Raw genomic sequence first — 22496 nt, forward strand, 5'->3', positions numbered from 1 at the left:
TGAAATCAATACATTTTTTTAGCATATCCTTTGACTACCAGTCTTGTACGATACCTCTCCACTTGATCATCTCCATTTCGCTTGATTTTGAAAACCCATTTGTTACCAATTGGCTTCATTCCTTGTGGTAGTGGCACAAGGTCTCATGTATTATTTTTATGAAGGGCTTCAATTTCTTCTTGCATCGCCATCATCCACAATGAAACATCTGAGTTGTTTATTGCCTCATGATATGTTGATGGCTCACCGTCCTCTATTAAAATGTAGTATGCAACATTTCCTTCTATAACATAATCTGAGTTCCAATTGGGACGTCTTCTCACATGATATGATTGACGAGTTGTTGGAGCTTCAGAACTCTCTGGTTCTTTTTCATCGTGTGATGGTTCTGCTTCAGAAGAATCTCCTTGTTCAACCTCATTTTCCACATGTATCTGTGTAATCTATGACTTTTCAGCACTATCATCGTCTTCTTTTCTTTTTAGTTTATCTTCTACAAAGATAACATCCCTACTGATGATCACTTTGCGGGCAGTGGGATCCCACAAGTGATACCCCTTGACTCCATCAGCATACCCCATGAATTTGCATTTATTGGATTTTGGATCCAGCTTTGAGATTTCTTGGGAGTTGTACATCGCGTACACAATACTTCCAAATACATGGAGGTTTGAATAATCAGCTGGTTTACCAGTCCACATCTCCATTGGTGTTTTTAGCTCTATTGCAGTTGATGGAGCTCGATTCACCAAATAACATGCAATATTGATTGCTTCTGCCCATGATGATTTTTTAGGCCTGCATCCCTCAACATTGCTATTATTCTTTCTAACAAGGTTCTGTTCATCTGCTCTACCACTCCATTTTGTTGAGGAGTGTTAGCCACTGTGAACAATCTTTTGATGCATTATTTCATGCAAAAGTCATCAAATTCTTCACTTGTGTATTCTCCTCCATTATCTATTCTGAAACACTTGATCTTATTTCCAGAATCAAGTTCCACCCGCGCTTTGAAGTTTTTGAAAGTTGAAAACACATATGACTTCTTTTTAATAGGGTACACCCAACATCTCCTGGAGTAGTCATCAATAAATGAGACAAAGTATTTTGCTCCGCCTAGGGATATAACTGGTGCTTGCCATACGTCAGAGTGAACCAATTCTAGAACATTTTTTCCTCTAGAATTTGATGTGTTGAATTTCAACCGGTGCTGCTTACTTGTTATGCAATGCTTACACAAAGTAAGTGATACTTTTGTTAAGCCTGGAAGTAGTTTTTTCTCCACAAGGACTTTCATTCCTTGTTATGACATGTGTACAAATTTATGATGCCATATCATTGCAGAATCTAAACTATATGAGGCAACAGAGGCTTCTGCTTCTAGCAAAGTCTATCCCTTCATCATGTACAAGTTTGTAGCTATCTTTTCACCTTTCAACACTACAAGCGCTCCACGGAACACCTTCATGATTCATTTTCGTTTTTCAATCTTGCTTGCATTATTATCCAACAATCCATAGGATAATAAATTTTTCTTCAGGCATTTCACGTGCCGCACATCTCGAACAACTTTAATTGTTCCATCATACATCTTCAATTTGATGGTTCCTACGCCAATGATCTCTAAGGCATTATCATTGCAACTATACACATATCTTCCTGAGACAGGTTCATAATGATGGAACCATTCTCTTCTCGAGGTCATGTGATATGTTGCTCCCAAATCAATGAGCCATATATCTGTAAATCTTTTTCTGCCTTCCACAGTGGTTGACGCTTCACAGCATAGAGCATCTCCATAATCTAAAGTGTTTACAGTATTGCCTTGTGGATTGGAGTTTTTATTTAGACTTCAACAATCCTTCTTTAAATGACCATTCTTTCCATAGTTGTAACACTTTAAATTATTCTTGCTCCTCGTATTCGATCTACCATGTTTGTGACTGCTGCTTTGGCCACGTTCTATTGATCTTCCTCTCATCGTTGTCAATGTTTATGCTTGTTGCAGATTTACTTGTTTGTCTTCCTTGTTCTTGCGCTGATTTTCTTCTAGTAGAACATCAGTTGCAACATCATCGAAGACTAGACTGATGACATTACTGTTTGTCAAGTTGATGATGAGTTGATCATACGAATCAGGTAGACTTTGAAGTAGAAGTTCAACACGTTCTTGCTCTTCTATTGTACATCGTAATGATGTAAGCTGAGAAAATAAGGTGCTCAGCGTGTTTAAGTGCTCCATCACTGAAGTAGATTCTGGCATACAGAGAGTGTACATTTTCCTCTTAAGGAAAATTTTATTGTGCAACGATGTGGCCTCGTACAATTTGGTGAGATGATCCCATATCTCCTTAGCTATTTTCTTCTTCTCGATGCTTGACAATACTTCATCTGCTAATGCTAGATAAAAATTTGCCATAACATTCCCGTCCATTTCGATCCATTTGTTGTCATTTGTGAAATCTACCGGCCTTTCACTGATATATGCTAAACAACCATCTTTCCTCAAGATGACCTTCATCTTCAATTTCCACAATGAGAAATTTCTCATATTGATTTTTTCAATATCAAATTTCGGTTCCATAGCTTATATTTCGAATAGCTCCCACTATTTCACTATCGTGAATAGTTCTCTGGAACCTTCAAAGAATGTGTAATACCTTCTTACTTTCTTATGTTGGAGGATCCACCTTTTGGTGGCAACCACAAAGACAATAAACAGATATTACATACTCAAATCTGACTCTGATACCAATTGTTGCGGAAGACGACTATCAGATAGAGCAAAATCACAACTAATAATTTGAGAAAAGAAAAATGAAGATAAAAGAGACACAAAATTTATGTAGAAAACCCCTAAATAATATAGGGTAAAAACCACAGGCAACGGTAGAAGAATTTCAATATGAGAAAATAGGAATTATAACCTCTTTCGATCTACAAGGAGAAAACAATGATAATTCTCTCTTGATAAAAAATGAGAAAACAACTCTCAAGAAACTCTCTAAATTCTCTAGTATTGGGAGAAAGCTAGAATGATTTGGGATGGTTTTGAAGGTAAATGGGTTAGGGTATTTATAGTTGAAGCTTAAGGACTAATTTTGTAAATACCCTAAAGTACAATGACTAATTACAATTTTACCATTTATTATTATTTTTGTTTTTCAATAAAAACAAGCCAATTTTCGGTGAAAGTTTGGCCAAGTTGCCACCGAAAGTTGAAGTTGATTTTTCAATAAAGATAACATGTCAATTTCGCCAAATCAAGTGTTTATTTTGGTGTTAATACACATCCTGCCGTTCAGACATCGTTAAGTGCTATTCTTGGGGTGTCGATTATTAAAAATCCAGGAATGTATTTAGGCTCCCCGTTGGAGATTGGTAGGAATCGATCTTCTATTTTTAATTTTCTGCGAGACAAGATTCTTCGACGAGTACGAGGCTGGACAAAACATTTGATTTCATATGGAGGACGTGCTATTTATATTCAAGTTGTGGGACAGACAATCCCAACTTACACTATGAGCTCCTACCTTCTGTCAGGGAATATTATTTCTAATATAGAGTCAATCCTCCGATCATATTGGTGGATGGGATCTCTAATGAATCATGGTTGGCCAATGCTAGCGTGGGATTCTATATGTCAATCGAAGCCCCTGGATGGTATTGGATTCCGGGATTTACAATAGTTTAATATTGCTTTGCTTGGGAAACATGTATGGAGGTGTCTGACATATCTAAATTGTCTTCTGGCTTGTGTTTTGTCTGCTAAATACTTTCTGAGGGGGAGTATTTTGGATGCATCTTTGGGAGCGAGGCCCTCATTTGCTTGGCAAGGGATATATAAAGTTATGACAGAATTTCGATCGGGTTTCCATTGACGAGTTGGACAAAATAGTGGATCAAAAAATGTATTTAGGCTCCCCATTGGAGATTGGTAAGAACTGATATGCTACTTTCAGTTTTCTGCGAGACAAGATTCTTCGATGAGTACGAGGCTGGACAAAGCATTTGATTTCATCTGGAGGACGTGCCATTTATATTCAAGTTGTGGGACAGTCTATCCCAACTTACACTATGAGTTGCTACCTTCTGCCAGGGAATATTATTTCTGATATGGAGTTAATCCTCCAATCATATTGGTGGACGGTTTTTTTGACGGATCATGGTTGGCCAATGCTAGAGTGGGATTCCATATGTCAACTGAACCACATGGGTGGTTTTGGATTCTGGGATTTGCTACAGTTTAATGTTGCTTTACTTGGGAAACATGTATGGAGGTGTCTGACAGATCTAAATTGTCTTCTAACTCGTGTTTTGTCTGCTAAATACTTTCCGAGTGAGAGTATTTTGGATGCATCTTTGGGAGTGAGGCCCTCATTTGCTTGAAAATGGATATATAAAGTCATACGAAATTTCGATCGGGTTTCCATTAGTGAGTTGGACAAAATAGTGGATCTCAGATGTTTGTCGACCGTTGGGGGGTTCTTCACCTATTGATTTTGCTACTGATTACATTGATAGTGCCTCACATCCAGTTCTCTGTGGTGAATTTATAATACTGGGTGATAATCGATGGAATGAAAACCTAGTCTGGGATGTCTTTTGTGATGAAGATGCCATGGCGGTTTTAGAGTGTCCTATTGCTCCGGTCATGGGTGATACATTGCTATTGAGTGTTTATTCTTCGAGAGTCTATCCAGTCCACTCCGATTACTTTTACCTTCTTCGGTGTCAAATATCACTTAGCTCCGTTTCTCCATTGTGGTTATTTTTATCTCGTCTTTCAGTTCCTCCAAAGGTTTACAATTAGGTCATGAAGCTTTTCCAGTGAGCAGTCAGCTGCAACAAGCAGAAAGGTCAGATGGTCGCTGCCCGTTTTGCCAAGTGTTCATGGAGACTTGTTTGCATGTTTTGCGTGATTGTGTTTGTTCGTCTCAAATCATACGATCTGCAGGTCTCACACAATCAGAAGTCTTCAGTCCGGTGACCAGTAATGGGGAGTGGCTTTGCACAATGCAATCTTGGCTTTCTAATGATGATTTCCGAAAGTCGTTAATGGTTTTGTATTATGTTTGGCAAAGGCGAAATGAGCTAGTCATGACGAGAAGATTAACTCCTGGTTGGGTAGTGATCAATATGAGTAAATCTTATTTGTCAGCGTTTGTTGCTGCTCATGGTCTCTCGGGTTCCTTTGTTTCTGCTAGAATTTTGACAAATATTTGGCATAAGCCCCTACGGGACAACATTAAAATTAACGTAGATGCTTCCTGTCATCCTACGATTGGCCTTTCGGCGATTAGTGTCATTGCCCGTGATCATAACGGGTTGGTGATTGCAACCCAAGCTACACCACTTAAAGGAATTGTTGATGTTAGTGCTACAGAAGCTATGACAAATACTCATGGTGTTCGGCTTGCAATGGAGTTATCGATTTCCACAGTTTTTGTTGAAAGTGATGCAAGGAATGTTGTTTGTCAACTGAGAGCCAACCGGTTAGATTTGTGCATAGTTGGTTTTTATCTTGCTGAAGCCAAATCTTTGCTCCGAGGTAATCCTGACTATTTTCGGCGAATTTAGCCGTTCACTCTCTCGCATTGTTTGCTCTTTCGATTCCTTCGTCTTTATTTTATAGTTATGAACCACCTGAATGTATTGCAAATATTGTTGTTGCTAATGCCATTAGCGGCTAATCAACCGAATGGTTGTTTATTTCAAGAAAAGAAAAGAAACATTCGTGTAATTTTCAAAAATTTTCCTATTATTTTTTAATTGGGGAGTTCTTTTAAAGATTTTTTAGTATATTAAATTGTGTGTAATCGTATTTTACTAGCTCTACGCATTTAAAAATTAATTAATGTTTTTTATAATTACAAAAAAAGTATCAAATCACTGCCTTAACAATTACACTATCTTTCAGTTACTTCTTATGTCTACACACACTCAAAATAAGAAAGAAAAAAGGACACGTTTTTAAAATACTTTTCCACCGTCAAGAGAAAAATGCAATAAATTGAAGAAGAGAAAACCTATATACGAAAAGAACAGTTCACCTTCCTTTTTCATTATTTATTTTATTTCGCAAACAGTACAATTTATGCACGAAATAATTTATTCAAACATAAGCAAAACACGAAAGAGCAGCCAACAAGTGACATTGCATCTCACCTTCCAAGCTCCCAACTCTTTCTTTCCATACGTTTTGGCCCTTTAATTCTCAGTTTTCTATTTTGTTTTGTCAAATTCTGATCGAGGGCTTCGAGATCTCTCAAGATCTGCATCCTCTCTTGCCTGTCGCTTCCCGTAACTCTACTCAGGTAATTTTCTCCTTTTTGTGTTACCAATTCTGAGATGCCGCCTTAAATCATCTTTTTTGTTATTTGTGAGAATGAAAATTGATTTTATGCTGTTGATTTATTGTTAGTTTGGTTAGTTAGGTGCAGGCACTGGTGGGGATGATAAAATGCAGTGTTTGCCATTCAAAAATGGCACCGCCCGGTACTAAAACCGTTTCGAGGGCTTACGATACGCATCGCAGCTATGTGTCCTCCAAAAATCGTCTCCTCAACGTTCTTTTGGTCGGTGGGGACTGCATTTTGGTCGGTTTTCAGGTAAATTCTTTGTTTCTAACCATCAAATCTAAATCGGTAATCTGGATGCGAGATTTCTTTGCGTTCTAACACCATACATTTATATTATTGCAGCCTATATTGGTTTATATGTCAAAGGTGGATGGAGGTTTCAAGTTTAGTCCCATTAGCGTTAACTTTCTTACCGAGTTGGCTAAAGTTGTTTTCGCCATTATTATGCTTTTGTTCCAGGTACCTTTTTAGCATTTTATTAACTGTCAACTAGAATAGGAGAGGGTTTATACCATTTGCCTAAAGTGGAGTTCAAAAACTCAACAAAAAGGTTTATATGCTTGTCATGTGTTTGTTTAGCTATAAGCAAGTTATAACATATACCTCCAATGAGGAACTCTCTTGTCCCCATGTGTTGTTTTATCAATCAAGTCATAGTTGTACCTGTTGAATTTAAGATTAAATTATTATTTTTATTAGGTTAGACAGACCAAAGAAATGTCAAATGTCTCTCTGTTACAACTTATCAAAATAATTCGGGAAAATAGAGCTTGACTGTACCCAATATAAGATGCCCTTATACAGGGCAATTGTTGAATTTGGTTTCCGCAAACAAAGCAAAGTGCTTATATGATATAAAGGTGTCAGAAGCACCATAAGATGGTGCCCATATCCCACTAAAGTCGGTCCTCTTTTTTAACTGTTCAATCAAAATTCCTTCATGCATGAAAATCTGTGTTAAAAATATCTTTGTTCGTGAAACTTGAGAAGTATAAGAGAGGGGGTGTTAAAAAATTCATCAATTATTTTTTGTAAATTGTTCTGTATCTGATTCGTAAATTAATTTTTGTGGGGATATCCTGACATGCTGGAACAAGTAGATTATGTTCGTATCCATGTATTATCTGATATTCTAGAAGTGTGTAAGAGATCAGCTGCATTAGTTCTGGAAGTTAGAGGGATTGCTAAAGTAAATATGCTTTTTCTCATGGTCTACAGCGTTAGGAAAAGTTACTAAGCCTAGCCTGTAGAAGCTCAATGGGCTTGCTATTAGTTTTCAGCCGTAACAGGAACAATTGCATTTCAAAGATTAATGGAAGTCCTATCCCATTGATTATTACACTAAATGTTATTTCAGATTCTTTTTACTAAATTCTTTCATTAGGTTTTAACTGTTGTACTTATTTAATTCTCTCTCTCTCTGAAGGCTCGGAATAAGAAAGTAGGGGAGAAATCTCTCCTCTCAATTTCTTCGTTAGTGCAGGTAAGAACTTTACTTCCACAAATGTATGATTCTAATTGCAATTCTATTATTAGTTTTGTATCACTAATTTCACTATTGATTCTTGAGTTGATGGTTTTATGATGCATTCCAATAGCTTTTGATAAAGAATGAAAAACTTGTAGACTATTCTAAGAGGCAACCGTTGGGCTAATTAGAGGCTTGACTGTTAGTTTCATTAAGTTTCTTCTATTGGTAGGGGCTGATTTTGTCTGGAGTGCTAAACTGTGAGACTGGTCAAGAAGCTGACTTAACCATATATGCTCTGTGGTAGATAACAATAGCAATTCATTGTAATCTTAGTTGACACTTTTAAGATATTTTGGGTCTTAAAGGGGGAGAAATTAGAAGAATTCCAGTTATTAAGAAGCCATGCTGAAAGTAGATAAAACAAGTCAGTGAAATGTTTTTAGTTTCACGTAGCTGTGGCTTTTTTTATTGATTTCTTGGTCTTGTGCAGTAGATTTGGTCAGACACAGTTATGCAATGTGCAACTTTAATGAGACTAATGGTAGATGAGTGAAGATATATTGTTAGTATTCTTTTATTTTGAGTGGCAGTTTTCTTTATTCTTCCTTGGTTTATTAATAGTTGATATAATTTAACTTTCTATTCATATTATGGGTTTTCTGAAAAAGATGCTGCCAATTAAGTATCTTATTCGGTTCATAAAAATGTGTTTGGATTGCATTCTGTAAACTAATATCTGTGCTAATATCAGTGTGGTGTCATTTTGGTCTTGCAAAACCGTCTTAATGTGACATGAAGTCTTTTTTGGAACTTTTAGCTCATTTCCCCCTTTTATATTGTTTTGCACTGAGTCTACTCTGAAATGGTATGAACCATAGTAATATATCAACATCTTTTGACCTCAAGGTGTCTTTTCCTTTGTTCCAAAATTTTACAGGCTGCTCGAAATAATGTGCTTCTTGCAGTTCCAGCTCTACTTTACGCTATTAACAATTACCTAAAGTTCATCATGCAGGTGGTGTTTTCTTAATGATCTTTCCGCTTGTTCTTTGTCACCTGTTTAATTTCAGTTACTTAAAAATTACCTGATTCTGTAGAATTTTGATTAATAGAATTTAACTATGTGCTGTGTTTCCGTTAAACTATTTATCCACAGCAAAAAATTCTTTTTAATATCTTTTGTGAAGTAATTGTTTTCTAATATTTATGCCATTATTCCCCTGCAGCTTTATTTCAATCCTGCTACTGTGAAGATGCTTAGTAACCTAAAGGTAGAATAATACATTTTGTTTAATGATTGTTTAAATAGTATAGGTTCTAAGCAATCTCCTTTCTGCTCTAAATAATACATTTTGGGTTAGTTTATGCTTTAAACCGTTTCCGTTTGATTATTCATCACGTATTTGTTACCATCACAATCAATGAGTGCGATGAATCCTAAAACCTAAATATAATTAGTTTAGGATTCATTCTATCTAGAAGTTTAATGCATTTGTGAAAACTAACTTTAGACTACTGTGAATCATTGGAAAATTTGAGTACTATGCACATGATCATGCCTTTTCTTTTGGTTTTCCTGTGAGAATTCTTAGTGAATCTGTTTCAGTACTGTCCAACTTATGCAGGTTTTGGTAATAGCTATCTTGTTAAAGATGATCATGAAACGGCGGTTTTCTATTATTCAGGTTAGTTTGAACAGAAAGATTTTTCTCATTGAACTGTATCACAGTCAATTATCCAGAAACTGAAAGCAAATATGTGGACATTTGGACTGGTTAATTGGTTATAGTTTATCCATATTGCATGTATGGTGCGGATCCATGTTTGTAACAGTGGGAGGCTCTTGCTCTGTTGCTCATTGGAATTAGCATAAACCAGTTGCGGTCTTTTCCAGAGGGTACAACATCACTTGGTGTTCCGATTGCAACAGGCGCATACTTGTACACTCTTATATTTGTAAGTTGTTAAAATAGTTGCTGCACATTGATGTGACAACTTTTTGAACTGTTTCTTTCAAAGGGTTATATCTTGCAATGATGTTATACTGTAGGGCTAAGTAAGGGGAAAATCAATTATTAAGTTTACAGCTTTTACAGTATTTGTTTACCATTGTACTTGTTAAGGAGTTACCTTTTTTTTGATAAGATTTGAAGGTCTCTTTAAAAACCTCCTTCTTGATTAATGGAGCTTGTAAAGAAGCTTCTTAATCAATTAAGGAGTTACCTTGACCAAAAAGCGTTCAACACACACCATATTTTACAACTACATCACTATCTCTTAGATATTATATGATAACTAATCCAGTTATTAGGTTTGAGCTCAAGTAGATTTACAAACAAATCTCATAATGTACTATGAAGACTTGCAAAATCAGCTATCTAAATATACATCTAGTTATATCTTGATGCTAAAATTGTTCTATTCAAGTTTCTAAGCATATAGTGTAACAGTAATACTATGATAGTTTCTTAAAAAATCATGCTCCTTAATAATATTAGAGATGGAGACCATTTCATAATTTGCTCTCAAGCTGCTTAATCTAGTGTTGGTTGGGCAGCCTACTATCTTACCTCCCCCTTACCCCATTAGATATGGGAACAAGGGACATCCATCCATCCATCCAATAGAAAAAATAATAATAGAAACAGAATTAACAGATAACTGGGTTATTTTGTGGGTTTGGACTTTTAGATTCAATAGATGCAGTTTAAGATAATAGGAATTCAGAACCAAAAAACTGATTAACTATTGCAGATATAAGTTCGGCAAGGGCTGTTAATAAGCAAAAACAGAGTACTACTGCACGGTGAAAATACCTGGTGAAGAAAAAACCTCGTATGATCCAAATGATTTGGAAACACAAACTGGATGTGGTGAGACTGTTTTTTATTGTTCGTTTTAGAATAGCTTCCTGGTTTGTAGCAAAGTTCAAGGATGTTCATATCCCTTTAGACTCACTAGTGGGTGATCTAAAACTTGTTGACTTGGTGGGAAGACAGGGTAATGGTAACTCTACACCAAATTGCTGGGTTCCTCCTCCGGATGGGTTTTTAAAGCTTAATGTTGATGGAGCGATGGCAAAGGGTTGGGAGAAGGGAGGTATTGGTGGACTGATTAGGGACAGCAAAGGTATGGTGCTTCAATGTTTTTCAGAAAGAGTTGGGGGTGGTCCTCCTATCTTGGCAGAATTATTGGCGATTAAGAGGGGGTTATGTATTCTGGAAGATTTAAGTTTTGTTCTTAACCAGAGGTTTATTCTTGAATCAGATTCAAGCAATGCTCTGAAATGGATCAACAGTCCGGGTTCATGCACTCCTATGTTTCAATTATTGGTGAAGGATATAGTTTCTCTTATGGCAGGGAAGGATATCATTATCAGGCACATTTTGAGGGCTGCAAATTGGGAAGCTGACAAATTAGCTAAAGATGGGATACGGTGATGTTATGGTTTCTGTCTGTTTCGGTGGAGGTGTAGGAAATTTACTTCCTATGTTTAGCTGTTGTGTTTAAGTTTTATGTAATTACTGGTGGTGTTAGCAGATGTTCAGGGTCTGCCTTGGTTGTACTATTATTTAATCTAATAAATTTTTAGGCACTCTTTTCCTCCTTTCTTTCTCCTTCATGTTACTTTCATAACATGGAGGGTAAAAAGGGGTTTTTTAATGAGGCCTAATATTCTATAAAAAAACACAAACTGTGAAAAATAATGATAAAGTGGTGCGCTATTTTGCCAATTGTGCCCCTTTTATAAAGACACTGCTATAGCACAGTGTTAAATAATCTTTAGCTATACGTATAAGATTAATGTATCTATTATGCTGGGGACTATGACACAAGGAAACCTAACTCTATGACATTAATACAGGTTACTGTCCCATCTCTGGCATCTGTCTTTAATGAATATGCTTTAAAGAGCCAGTTTGAGACGAGCATTTACCATCAGGTACTTTTATAATGAATTTATTTGTTGTCCAGGCTCTTGCATTGATTCTTGATAACAGGTAGGGAAAAAATCTCAAGTAGTCTTACATGGCATGGATTGAGAGAATTAAAGTAATTTGCTGATGGTTAGGCAAATGTTTTTTTTTATAGGAAGGTTAGGCAAATGGTTTAAAAAGAATGTTCTTTGACCATTAATTTGAATCCTCTATTTATTTTGCTTTATGTGTTTCACAGAACTTGTTTCTTTATGGGTATGGTGCAATTTTCAATTTCCTAGCAATTCTTGGAACTGCACTTTTTAAAGGTAAGAAGTAGACTTGTTATTCGATTTTTATTTGTTTAATCTAACCGTTGTATTCCATGTTCTATCCACATAGAACACGCATATTGGGTTTAGAGTAAATTAAAAAATGTTTAACTATCTGTTCAAAGTAAAAAACTGTATTGTTAAATATATTTTGAGAAAATCAGTAGTCTCAATTTATATGATAGTGGTATCGGATCAATTCAGAACTTTATGTTAATGTCAAATAGAACAATATTGGTAAACTCAAGGGTTGCTTTATTAAGATATCAAGTGTAGACTAATTTAGTTCTACACTCTGTAATTGGGCCCCTCTTCTGTCTCCCTCTCTATATACATATATATTTGAACTGACATTTTTCTATTTAGAAGACATGTAAATTGCTATAAGTGCACTCATAATCTTTTTATTGACTAGCTACTGTATTTCCATGACCTCCTTACTTTTAGGTCCCAGTAGCTTGGATATCATGCAGGGACATTCAAAGGCTACTATGCTTCTAATATGCAACAATGCAGCCCAAGGGATCTTATCATCGTTCTTCTTCAAATATGCAGGTATATTTAATACTAAAGTGTGCATGTATATATATTACTGTAAGGTAATGCAGAAAAAAAAAAGAAGAGAAAGGATTACTGAATAGCACTGAAGTTGATAAGACCTTCGGAAAATACTTGAGTTAGTGCATACCTACATGAGTTGAATGGTTTTAAAAGGTTGAACAGGAGGTACCAACATTGAGTTTAAGGTTTTGCTGTCCTTCATGCCTTTATGATCATATGCAACAAACTAAATCATACTCTAATTTGAACTGTTTTTTGTTTCTGTTTGTTTGTAGAGAAAGTAATTCCTGCTGACATCATAGCCTAAATAGCTACCATAATTGCTTGAAAACTCTTTGGGAAATTTACAATATCAATTATGTCTGTCATAGATGCATGTACATGTATAAAGGGATATGGACGGCAGGTGCTAATCTCCTAAAGGAAGCTTTTACCCCCAAAAAAAATCATAGGGAAATTATTCCTTTGGTCATCCAGATATTTTGGGTAGAGGGATAGGACAAGGTTCCTGGTGTGGACTTTTGGAGAACCACATGCCAAAAGTCAGCTGTTGAAGTTGGTTTCCACAAGGAAATCCATATTTTTCATGGCTAAAGAAAACACCCATAATTTAAATTACTGTTATGCAATTTGTCTCCTAAAAACGAAGAAAAAAAAACCACTTTTGGGTAGATGTTAAACTATGCCGTAGTATTATCGTACAACATATTGCCTTTGACTACCCTTCTAAAATTTGTCAAATCACTTGCATTATTAGTGGCACTATATTTTATTTTTCTTTTACTATCTATAGGTTTCTCATACTGTTTGTATTTTGTCTTCTCAAGTAAGGTTCCTTTTTCTTGCAGATACAATCTTGAAAAAGTACTCCTCAACAATTGCCACAATTTTCACTGGCATAGCATCTGCTATTTTGTTTGGTCACACCCTGACCATAAACTTTGTTTTAGGAATATCAGTTGTGATTATCTCCATGCATCAGGTGATTTTAGCTTATATAGGTGCTCATATATTGTCAATGCTGTCCAGTAAAGCACACAGAAACGTGCACCTATTTATTTTTCAATGCTCCTACCATGTTGTACTTCCCTTCTCTGCTATTTTGAGATAGGGAGAGCCTGCTTATAATTGTGCTGTATACTTTATTCCTTTCAGTTTTTTTCATCACTTTCAAAGGTTAAAGATGAAAAACAAAGTGGTAGTTTGGAGATGGTGGATGGCCAAGACATCAAGAGGTATACTTTTTTCTTGTATGCTATTTTTGTGGACCATGTTAAAACTGTTCTATTCTTGGATGTTGATAATGGCAATAACTGGAGTGTGTGCGTGTGTGTGTTGGGGGGGGGGGGATTCAGAGGGAGAGCGAAGGCATCTAACATAATATTTTTGTTGCTGAGTTTCATTCCTGCTCTATCGTGTAAAAGAATACAACAGAAACCGTCAGTCTAGGTTCATCGCTTTTTTCCCAGTAAAAGCAGATCTCTTTTTATGTGTTTCTCAGCACACCAGATCTTGTTTTAACCTCAGTTTCCCCAATACTGTAGTTCTTTTTTTTTGATAGGAATAGGAGGTCTCATTAAAAACCTCCCTCATAGTTGCCTCTTGATAAGAGGCAACTAGCGGAAGGAGGAAAAGAGTACCTCAATATATTAGTAAACCCGAATTACATAAAACTATAACTTACAAAATCACCCGAATTAAAATACCAAACATAACCGCTAACAGTAAGGACATTCAGCCTATCCCCTCCTTAGCTAACTTGTCCGCCTCCCAATTACAAGCCCTAGGAATCAACCTAACCATAATATCCCTACCCGAAATTACATCCCCAATTTCCCGAACCAAAGAACTGAAGAACGAAGGAGCCTCAGTAGGCCTGAAAATCCAATCCACTGCAGTCTTACAATCACTTTCGAGAATAAGTCTTCCCTTCGACGCCCAGTCCGAATGTAGAAATAGATCAATTCCTTCTTTAATGGCTTTTAACTCAGCAAACAGAGGAGGACCAGGTCCGACAGGCTTAGAGAAATAGATCACGGTAGAGCCATTCGAATCTCTCAACAGACCTCCGATTCCACCCTGCAAACCATCACTTCTAACTGCCCCATCCACATTGAATTTATAAAAATCAGGTGGAGGTGAGTACCAGCACAGATCCTTCTTCTTCTTCTGAAAATTGACTGCTAAACCATCTGCCAGCCTTGGATCTCCTATTAGTAGATCTACCTGGATGTTAACATCAGGAAATTTAGCTAGAAACCATTTGGCCAGCCTGAATCTGCAAATGAAGAACAGTGTAGATCTCTCAAAATTCCATTTTTCAAACACCACTAGGTTCCTAGCCTTCCAAATCGACCACATAACAACACCCGGGATGAAATTCCAAATAGAAGAAGAAGCCTTCAAATCAGACCATGAACTAAGTAGAGACGGGGGATCTTTGGGCAGAACAGTATTAACCTCCCATAAATTGATGAACAAATTCCACAACTCCCAAGCTACAGGACAAAACATAAATAAATGATGAATTGTTTCTTCCTCCTTTTGGCATAAAGGACATAATAACTCTTCCAAAGGAATACCTCTTTTCTTCAATTCCACTCTAACAGCTAATTTCTGGTGAGATAATTGCCATAAAAATGTTTCAACTTTTGGGGGAGCCAATCCAGACCAAACCCATTTCTTCCACTGAAAATTTCCTCCAGAGCTTCGAATAAGAGCTGATCTACAGGCCTTAACTGAGAACAAACCATCTCCACTCCCTGACCAAATTAGGAAGTCATCAACAGCATCAATCAAGACAATATTATCAATCAAAGTCATTAGCGATATCCATTGATCCAATTCCCAATCACATAAATTCCTCCTTAGACAAATATTCCAACTCCAACAATTATTATCATAGCAGCCAAAGTCCACAACTTTCCCCGTTTTGTTTATCGATAAAGCATAAATCCTAGGGAATTGTTCTTTTAAGGTGGAATTATTAGCCCAAATGTCATTCCAGAATTCGATTGATCTACCATTCCCCACTTGGATCTTGGAATTGGACCTTAGACAATCCCCAATATCGTCATTTTTCTCATAATTATTCACAATTCCTCTCCATATCCATGAATCTTGCGGGTTAACAGCCTTATTAATTGAAAGAGACAAATTGGTAATATTGTGCTTGCAACAGATCATCTCCTTCCACTGAGAATGTTTATCATTTGCAAACTTCCAAACCCACTTCCCCAGAAGCACTCTATTCGCCATCGACAAATCCAGGACACCCAAACCACCCTCCTCGTACGGTTGACACACAATTTTCCAATTCACCCAATGAATCCGCTTCTTCGAGGGATCGTCCCCCCAAAGGAATTTAGCCATCAGAGAATTCAACTTTGATTAATCTTTAGGGGGATTTTGAAGATAGAGAGGAAGAAAATTGGCAAGGACGACAAAACAGACTTCACTAATACTAATCTTCCTGCCATCGATAATGTTTTTGCTTTCCAGCCCTCTAATTTGCTATTGAACTTCTGCAGAACTGGTTCCCACAACAGATCCGAATTTCTGTAAGTGCCTATCGGTATACCAAGGTATGTCATAGGAAGAGCCCCAACACCACAACCTGCGAACGTAGCCCATTCCTTTAGAACCTCCTCATCCATATTAACACCAAATAACTTGCTCTTTGATAAATTAAGTTGGAGGCCTGTCATTAAGCCAAAAATCCTCAAAACTCTCCTAATATTCATAATTTGAGCAGAAGAGTCCCTGCAGAAAAGTATTAAGTCATCTGCGAATTGTAGATGCGTCAAATGAAACTTATTTTCCGCCCTACACACTGAACCCTTCAAACAGAGCACAATCAGCAGCCTTAATCAACATTAGATTCAATAATTCCCCAACAATATTGAACAGCATAGGAGATAAACTGCAGCCTTGTCTTAACCCTTTCCCCATCTTGAATTCATTGGTCGGAGAACCATTGACAAGAACAGAAATTGAAGCGGAGGAGATACACAACTCAATCCAAGAAAGCCACCTATTTCCAAATCCCATAATTCTCAGGAGTCTCAACAATATCGGCCATTCCACCGAATCATAAGCCCTTCGAAAGTCCACCTTGAAAACAACACCTTTCCTCTCTTTTTTCCTCCAATCATCAATAACTTCATTAGCCAAGAAGACACAGTCCAGTAGCTGCCTTCCGGGAATGAAGGCAAACTGTGACGGACTAACCAGAACACTAATAACAGCCGCAAGCCTTCTAGCTAGAACTTTGGAAATTATTTTATACAAACTGCCAACTAAGCTTATCGGTCTGTAATCTTCTATACCTTCAGGATTTCTGGTCTTTGGAATCAACGTTAGGAATGAATGATTGACCCCGTGCTCCCAAATCCTTCCATTATAAAAGTCCTCGACAAATTTCATAATGTATGACTTCAGAGATGGCCAAAATTCTTAAAGAAACCCATTGTGAAACCGTCTGGCCCCGGTGCTTTGGCACTGTCCGAGTGGAAGACTGCCTCCCACACCTCCTGTTCTGAGAATCTAACTTCAAGTAGCTTCTTTTGATCATCTGTCAATTTAGCAAAAGGCAAATTGATTTTGTCCACCTCTAGGGTTGTTACCGAGTTAAAATTGTCCTTGAAATAATTAAAAACAAAGCCTCTCAGCTGATCCGGTTCTGAAATAACTTCCTCAGCTACCTTCAATGAAAAAATGGTGTTAAACCTATTCCTATTCAACGCACACATGTGGAAAAACTTTGTGTTCTATCCCCCTCAATACTCCATCTCACTCGTGACCTCTGCAGCCAAATGCTCTCCTTCCTATGCAAATTCCACAACCTTCCTCGCAACAATCATCAAGTCCCGTTCTTGAAAGGAAGTCCCTCTTCCTGTAGCTTCAATTCCAGACCATTAATTCTGGATTCTAATTCAGAAATAGCATCGGAAAGTCCCCTGTTATTATTCCTTGGCCAATTCCTAATAGCCTGCTTAGTTCCTCTAAGCAGTGAAAACAGACCCCTACCACCAATACCCCTCCTTAGATTTGATAATGACGATTCCACCGCCCCAACAAACCCATCTTCCTGAAGCATGTAATTATAGAACCGAAACGGCTTAGGGCCCCAATTATTGCATTCTTCTACCAACAAAACTGGATTGTGATCCGAAAGGGATTTGGGAAGCATTTTTTGGATCACATTTGGGAACTAATTTAAAAATGATCCACTAATCAAAAATCTATCCAGCCTTACCCATGTAGTTGACTCTCTATTATTGGACCATGTAAATCGCCCCCCTACTAGCGGTAAATCCATCAAATTTGAAGACTGAATAAAAGACCTAAGCAGATCCATAGAGTGCCAATTCTGAGTAAACCCCATTTCTCCTCAGGGTCTAGATAAGCATTAAAGTCCCCCCCAAGCAGACCGGCAAGTTGATGCTTTGAACAGCACATAAAAAATCCCTAAAAAATTCCTCTTTATCAGCCTCTACTGATGGACCATACACATTGATAATGACACATTCAAAATTGCTCATCTTAAACTTCCCTGATAATGCCATAAATCTACCACTGTTAATCTGTGCACTAACCTCAAAGTCATTCTCATTCCATAAACATATTAGACCTCCTGCCGAACCATCAGCTGGAACAAAACAGCTGCCTCTGAGCAGATTACCCCCAAGCTTTCTTGTTAATCCACTTCTACAGACATTCAATTTTGATTCTTGAAGTAGTAAAATAGCCGGCTTTTCTCTAAGAACCAACCTCGACACTGCCCTGATTTTTTCAGACTTCCCAAGCCCCTAATATTCCATGTAATAATTTTTAGTTTTGACATTTAAATTAATAACATTCAACACCAAATACAATCCACAAGGTACAATCAGGAGGCCTTTCCAATCCCCAACAATTCCATCTTGAAAATCTCATCCTCTACAATTTGATTCCCCCCTATAAAGGAAATTCCCAGCATGTCACAGACTTCCCTAGTATGTTCCGCTTCCTGCCTGGCTTGAACAGATTCTTGAGATGGCTGAGACACTCCCTAACGTATTCCACTGACTCCCTGTCCGTGCTACCAGTCACCCTCCTATATATTCTATCATGAAATCTTACTTCCACTTCACCTTCCGAACATACACTACCCGAATGACAAGGAGCAATTCTGAACCTTCTCCTGTTCATTAGATTTGTTGATCGAGAAAAGCCCTGACCAGAATTTTTTGTAGACTCCAAACTGCTCTCCTTATCTAAGAATCTACCCTCCACCTCATGGTCAGCAGATACACTATTCCTATCCATGTCCATTTGTCTATGAGAATTTATCACATTATCCTCAATTATACTCCGCTGCTCAATAGCCTGCTCTTCGATCAATTCGACGCCCTGCTCAGCTTGTACCAATTCCTTCTCCCCCCTGAAATTATAATCACTTGCCTAGGATTATCAACTTCTACAGGGACCAAAGGATTGACTAAAATGTTATTGGGCTGGAAAATTAGTTGTCTCCAATCCTTTTTACGTTATATGCAGGCCCAGAAGGACAGATTTCATAGTAGAGTTTAGGGGAGACTCATTAACATCAGATTGGTTTTTTTCATCGGGAGAAGAACTTTCTCTCAGACCTAGTCCCACGTGACCTTCCACTTGGGCAGACCTATTTTCCACTAAACCTGACAGCCCACAATTGGACTTTCCTGCATTTGACTTTCTTGAAGTAGCCTGACCCTCAGTACCTCCATTCATACCACTATTATGACCATTATTCAGCCAAGAAGTAACTTTATGCACAGAAATCTCTGCAAAATCTTCTCCTTCAACTGCTCTTTCTGGAACACAGTCCCCTCTGACTCGGAAAGGACAGAATCCCTGTTCACCTTGTTTAAAAATTTCTCTTCCATCTTCCTCCCCAGTTCATTCGGCTGGATCAACACAGACCCCATGAGAATCTTAACTTTGAAAGATCTACCATAAGAACCTACAATGACCATTTCTGGAACATCGAAGGGACTCTCCACCCTTAACAAAACCTTCGCAGACGAAAGGTCGTATCTCATCTTTGATTCTTCCTTAAAACAAATGAACCTTCCCCAATCCTTAGTGAGCTTCTCCAAGAAAGCCTCATTCCAGCACAATAAGGGCAAACCACACAGTTCTATTTGGCACAAAGCCAAAGGAACACCATTCTCATTAACTGCTGGAGCTAACCAATCGAAAACACAAGGACAACACTTCCTTCTTGTTTTCCCAAGCATAAGAAAATTCATCCACAGAATTAAAAGTGATGATACAAGCCTTCCATGCATAACCCCATCTCGACACCTGAATTCCCAATCCCTCTATCTCCATGGCTTCCTTTGCCGACTCATAATCATAAGTTGATTTCATTATTCCTGTTAATGATCGTTTCACCCACTTGAAATTGTCTGTCGCAATATGCATCTCCCACACGTTCCTCACACCAGTAGCATTTCGTTTGCTGCCCTCCACCAACATCTCCGACTCTTGTTCTCTTCTCTTGTTTACATCAGACCTCGCTACTTCCTTATACGTTCTGCCATCCCTGAAGCTTTGCATCGACTTTGCCTTTAGCCCCATTTGAAACCAACTCCTGCTCTCTTGACTTGAACCTCAACATACTCTTCCCATCATCAACCTCCTTCTTAGTTCCCTTCTGATACTTAGCCACCCCTACCGATAATCTCCTCCCATCGAACCATCTCCCATTCACAGACTGGATAGCTTTTTCCCTACTTTCCTCATCAATAAATTGGACAAAAGCGAATGTTGAGGACTTGTACTTTGATTTCTCTAAATACCGCGGAATGAATATTCTCACAATCTGACCATAAGGCCTAAAAAACTCTCTAAGAACTCGTCTTGAAACCCTCTTACTAAGATTGTCAATGAACACTGTCCATTAACCTCCCGATGTATATTATCAGGTCTAAGGATGCATTGTTGCTAAATATGACTGCTGGAGCCAATGAAGAGGTGAGAGCTTTCACTGGCAGTTTTCTATTAAATATGTTGAATTTTTTTTCTCTTTGTTTTTTTATCCGTATTTACGATATGTAATGTTTTTCTATTTTAAAAATTCTCCAGGCTAGTCACCGTGTTCATGAAGAAGAAAAAAGACCGCTTCTTCCCATTTAAGTTCCACATAATTGGTATGGATAATGGTTATGTGCCGACTCTTTTATCTGTGCCGGCTTTTCCTCTGTCTAAAACTCATGGTTCCTTCCTTTTTTGTGCTATTAAAAAATAATAACACGACCAACTCTTCTCTTGTCCCCAATGGTTAGGTGCTTGTCACTCTAACCTCGACAAGGTTTGAGAGTTGGTAACCATTGAAGAATAAATAGCATGAGGCTTCAAATAAAAGAAACTTCGCATGTACCTACATGGATCTTGTTCGAAACTTAGAGGGGTTTTTTATAATATTAGAAAAATAGAGATTGTAACTGAGGGTGTTGGGCTGAGGTTGGGTTATTAGGTCAGGTTTTATTTGTTCCCTTTTAGAGTGGAATTGATGTCCGGATCGCATCAGGGTTCAAGCAGGTTGGATGAGTTCTATTGGTCAGTCAAGTTTGTTAGGACATGATCATTTAAGTTTGATATTTATGCCTTTAAATGTAAATAATGTTCGGAAATGTTTTGATTTCAGGAACAGTTTTGGAGTAATACATTCTTTTTAGGTGGAATCAGATGGAGAAAAGAAAAATACTAGTTTTAGTTACCGAACAGAATAAATGCCATCTAAATGGTTCTTCACAGTTCTTAACTTCATTCATCTCTTCATGCATGCATAGTTAATGAAACAAAGTGAGCTACTGGCTGCATCATCAGTGAGTAAGATCTGCATCTTCTATAGAAGAAAAGTTTTTTTTCCCCAAATATAAACTGAATTCTTGTTTGTCTTCTTTATTCGTGAAGAAATATAATTATTTTAATCAATACCCTTCCGATTGCATTTGTGAACTTTGAATATGCCTGGAGATCTTTGATATCCATCCAATGGATTGGACTCTTTCTTTCATTTAGCATCAGTAATGATTCAATTTTTGTGATTTCTTATATATTTTATTTTGGTTCAATTGGTGGATGTATTTTGGTAATTAGGATGGGGCTTGATAACAACACGGTACTCGTATATTTCGAATTTCGAATCAGATCTTTGTAGAAGATATAGGAACTGGATCAAGGACAAACCATAGGAAGTTGTCTGCAAAAGAAGTTGAACTATAGTTAAACAGTGGTAATGGGCATAGGATCAAGGTATGTTCACAGTTAAACTTCGACAATTCTTCTACAACTCCAAAAGTCTTTATTGGCAGCAGAAATAATGCCACACACTTGTTTTTAGCACCAAAATCACTGTAAAAAAGCTGTTTTTTCACCCAAAATAAAAATAATTTATAAGACTGCCGACACATAAATGCTTTTGAGGGAAAAAAATGAAAACTTGTTTAAATTTTATATTATTTTCTTAACTTGTATAACAAAATTGCATCGTGTGTTTTGAGAAACTGCGATTAGGTGGAATATGAGAGTAAATGTTGTTTGTCATTGTTGTGTTTTGCATTCTGTTTCTATGACAGCAAATGTGACAAATAATGCGCCAATATGTGTGAAATAAGGAGACGCTTCCTGTTTCTAATGCTTCTGGTATTGTTGCAATGCAAAAATAGTAAGAGGCAGAATGATGAACCCTCATATTCCCTATAAAGGTGTAGGCTTTGAATAATCTTTCAAAATCCACAAGGTCTTGCAAGTAAGGTAAAGGAACTTTTTGACATTTAGGGACACAAGGGTAAATGTGTTGAAGAACGGTAGGAAGTATTGT

At 37.4% G+C, this 22496-nt stretch overlaps 1 protein-coding gene across 1 annotated transcript; it reads left to right on the plus strand.

The window, feature by feature from the left end:
- Positions 1–6424: 6424 nt before the first annotated feature.
- LOC120153694 (CMP-sialic acid transporter 3-like) lies at positions 6425–21540 on the plus strand. Its single transcript, XM_039165604.1, has 15 exons — positions 6425–6611; positions 6705–6821; positions 7789–7845; positions 8771–8848; positions 9060–9104; positions 9459–9518; positions 9667–9789; positions 11699–11776; positions 12010–12079; positions 12530–12637; positions 13492–13625; positions 13799–13878; positions 20596–20644; positions 20756–20820; positions 21318–21540. Exons 1-14 carry the CDS (start codon positions 6456–6458, stop codon positions 20804–20806), a joined length of 1206 nt encoding a protein of 401 aa, XP_039021535.1. The 5' UTR covers positions 6425–6455; the 3' UTR covers positions 20807–20820; positions 21318–21540.
- Positions 21541–22496: the final 956 nt, after the last annotated feature.

The sequence above is a fragment of the Hibiscus syriacus genome, unplaced genomic scaffold (genome assembly GCF_006381635.1).
Source record: "Hibiscus syriacus cultivar Baekdansim isolate YM2019G1 unplaced genomic scaffold, ASM638163v2 tig00111105_pilon, whole genome shotgun sequence".
In the NCBI taxonomy this organism is placed as follows: Eukaryota; Viridiplantae; Streptophyta; class Magnoliopsida; order Malvales; family Malvaceae; genus Hibiscus; species Hibiscus syriacus.

Excerpts from the sequence above, each read along its gene's own strand:
- LOC120153694 (XM_039165604.1), top strand. The coding sequence starts at position 6,456 with ATGATAAAATGCAGTGTTTGCCATTCAAAAATGGCACCGCCCGGTACT. Across the intron at positions 6,612-6,704 it reads GCATTTTGGTCGGTTTTCAG|CCTATATTGGTTTATATGTC; the intron begins GTAAATTCTTTG and ends ATATTATTGCAG. Across the intron at positions 13,879-20,595 it reads GATGGCCAAGACATCAAGAG|GTCTAAGGATGCATTGTTGC; the intron begins GTATACTTTTTT and ends GTATATTATCAG.